Below are 1,943 nucleotides of genomic sequence, written 5' to 3'. Positions count from 1 at the left end.
TTGCGGCGTATATGGCAGGGTAGTTTTCAAACAACGAAACCGACTTTTTAATACTCCTATAACACGCTCAACGATGTTACGTGCTTTTGCATGCTGCTGGTTAAATCTGTGTTCTGCCGATCTTGGGCCTGGGTTTCTATATGGAGTCAGTAGAAATGGCTCTATACCAAAACCAGAATCTCCCAGTAGCCAAGACCCTCGGTCACCAGCTTCATACTGCGATAGGTAATAGTGTTTTGCACTGCTCATACTAAATACGAAAGCGTCATGGCTTGCACCAGGCCGAGTTGCATCTACTGCTCTTATTATCATATCAAAATCACAAATCTGTAAAATAAAGGCAGTAAATTTTAAATTTTAGAAACACAATTTAAATTCATTCGGTTAAAAAATAGATGCTCGTTCTCAAAAGGTTTAATCAGAGCCACATGTGTTCCATCAATACACCCTATTACTCCTGGAATACCGAATTTTTCTACAAAATGAAGTTTTGATTTTCTAGAATCCTCTTCAGACATTTTCAGCTTAATCCACTTAGGACACAGAACATTTTCCAAAGCATTGATCATTTCGGATAATATTTTTGAGACTGTGCTTCTACCCATAGCAATATCTGTATCCTTTCCGACGGAACGTTGATAGGAACCTTCTGCGAAAAACCTAAGACTTGCTGCCAGCTTTAATAAAATAGGTATGGACGTTTCCTTGACGAAAGATTTTACTTCATTCAGCACTTCTAAAAAAGCGTACTTGTTTAGGCGATAGTTGGAAACAAATCTAAAGTAGAAAACCTTAATGAATGCCACAAAGTATAACCATTTCTAATCTTACGTAGAATCCGGTGCACTGAGAGGATTCGAATGGTCTCTTAAACGCCGCCTATCTATTCTACTTTGGTAATCTTGCTCCTGTTCGTTTAACACATAAGCTGCCATAAAAAACATGATAATTTTTTAATTAAATCCGTTTATTTTGAAATTATTTCGTATTTTTTGCCAACGAATTCTTTTGTCATTTGGTTTGTTTATTTGCCAAAGAGAAATCAGCTGTTTCGAACTTAAATTCGAGTTTAAATGAAATCGGACGAATTACAGAACACCCAAAACAAAATCGTACGAATTGCCATTTCGGATCCGAATTGAAATCGCGCGATTTTCAGAACATGCCTGATAGTTCTTATCCTTGCGATATAAACAAGATGCTCAATGAACAGGTTGTTAGGATAATAATGTTGTTTTTCTTTGATGTTGCTTCGTGACTTTCTAGTGGGTAGCTTCTAAGTTTGTCGAGGCTCAGTTTGTTGGTTATTGTTTTTGCGTTTACTTCGGAATAGCTTATGAGGGGTAGAAAAAGTTCGTCTTTGTAAAACATGGGGTTGTCTTTGTAGATTTCGCCGTTGATATTGATTGAACAGTTGTTGTAGTAGAGGAGAGCTGTACCCTTAACTTCGTAAGTGTCGTTGTTGCAGCTAGTTGTTGCGGTAGTCTTGTTTGTATTGATGAAGAGAATATAGTTTGGTTCAGGTTGTATGATTAAGTTTATATTGCCAACATCTTCTAGGTCGCACAGAGCATCTTTGTTGCTTATTATTTGTCCAATGCAGGTGGAGTTGGTTGTATATTCAGTATATGGTGATTTTTTGCAGTAGTAGGTGTTCTCGACTCTTGGACAAGGTTCGTAAAAAAATTGGATGTGGTTTTTATTGTATGTTTTATTTTTATTTATTTATATTTATTTATAAAAATGAGAAACAACAATACAATTGTTATTGCACAGCAAAAAAGGAGCACAGGCTGCCAGGGCCTTCTGCTCACCGGTATGTAAAAAAGTATGTGTGAATATGAAACATTATATTATTGGGAGGTTGAATTAGTTTTAAAGGTCACACACAGATGGCGCTATTTATCACTTTATCGCGTTGGCAATACTGAATATATATTCAT

The 1,943-nt window shown here is 36.4% G+C and overlaps 1 protein-coding gene across 1 annotated transcript; it reads right to left on the bottom strand.

Moving 5' to 3' along the window:
- Positions 1–308: 308 nt before the first annotated feature.
- On the bottom strand, positions 309–972 carry LOC129251171 (uncharacterized). The gene is made up of 3 exons (XM_054890533.1): positions 832–972; positions 400–777; positions 309–327 (listed from the first exon to the last, which is right to left on the bottom strand). The coding sequence occupies exons 1-3, from the start codon at positions 942–944 to the stop codon at positions 309–311; spliced, it is 510 nt and encodes a 169-aa protein (XP_054746508.1). The 5' UTR covers positions 945–972.
- Positions 973–1,943: the final 971 nt, after the last annotated feature.

Source organism: Anastrepha obliqua, unplaced genomic scaffold, assembly GCF_027943255.1.
Source record: "Anastrepha obliqua isolate idAnaObli1 unplaced genomic scaffold, idAnaObli1_1.0 ptg000009l, whole genome shotgun sequence".
Taxonomy (NCBI): domain Eukaryota; kingdom Metazoa; phylum Arthropoda; class Insecta; order Diptera; family Tephritidae; genus Anastrepha; species Anastrepha obliqua.
This window is presented reverse-complemented; position numbering and strand designations above follow the sequence as displayed.

Excerpts from the sequence above, each read along its gene's own strand:
- LOC129251171 (XM_054890533.1), bottom strand. The coding sequence starts at position 944 with ATGTTTTTTATGGCAGCTTATGTGTTAAACGAACAGGAGCAAGATTAC. Across the intron at positions 778-831 it reads CTCAGTGCACCGGATTCTAC|ATTTGTTTCCAACTATCGCC; the intron begins GTAAGATTAGAA and ends TTTCTACTTTAG.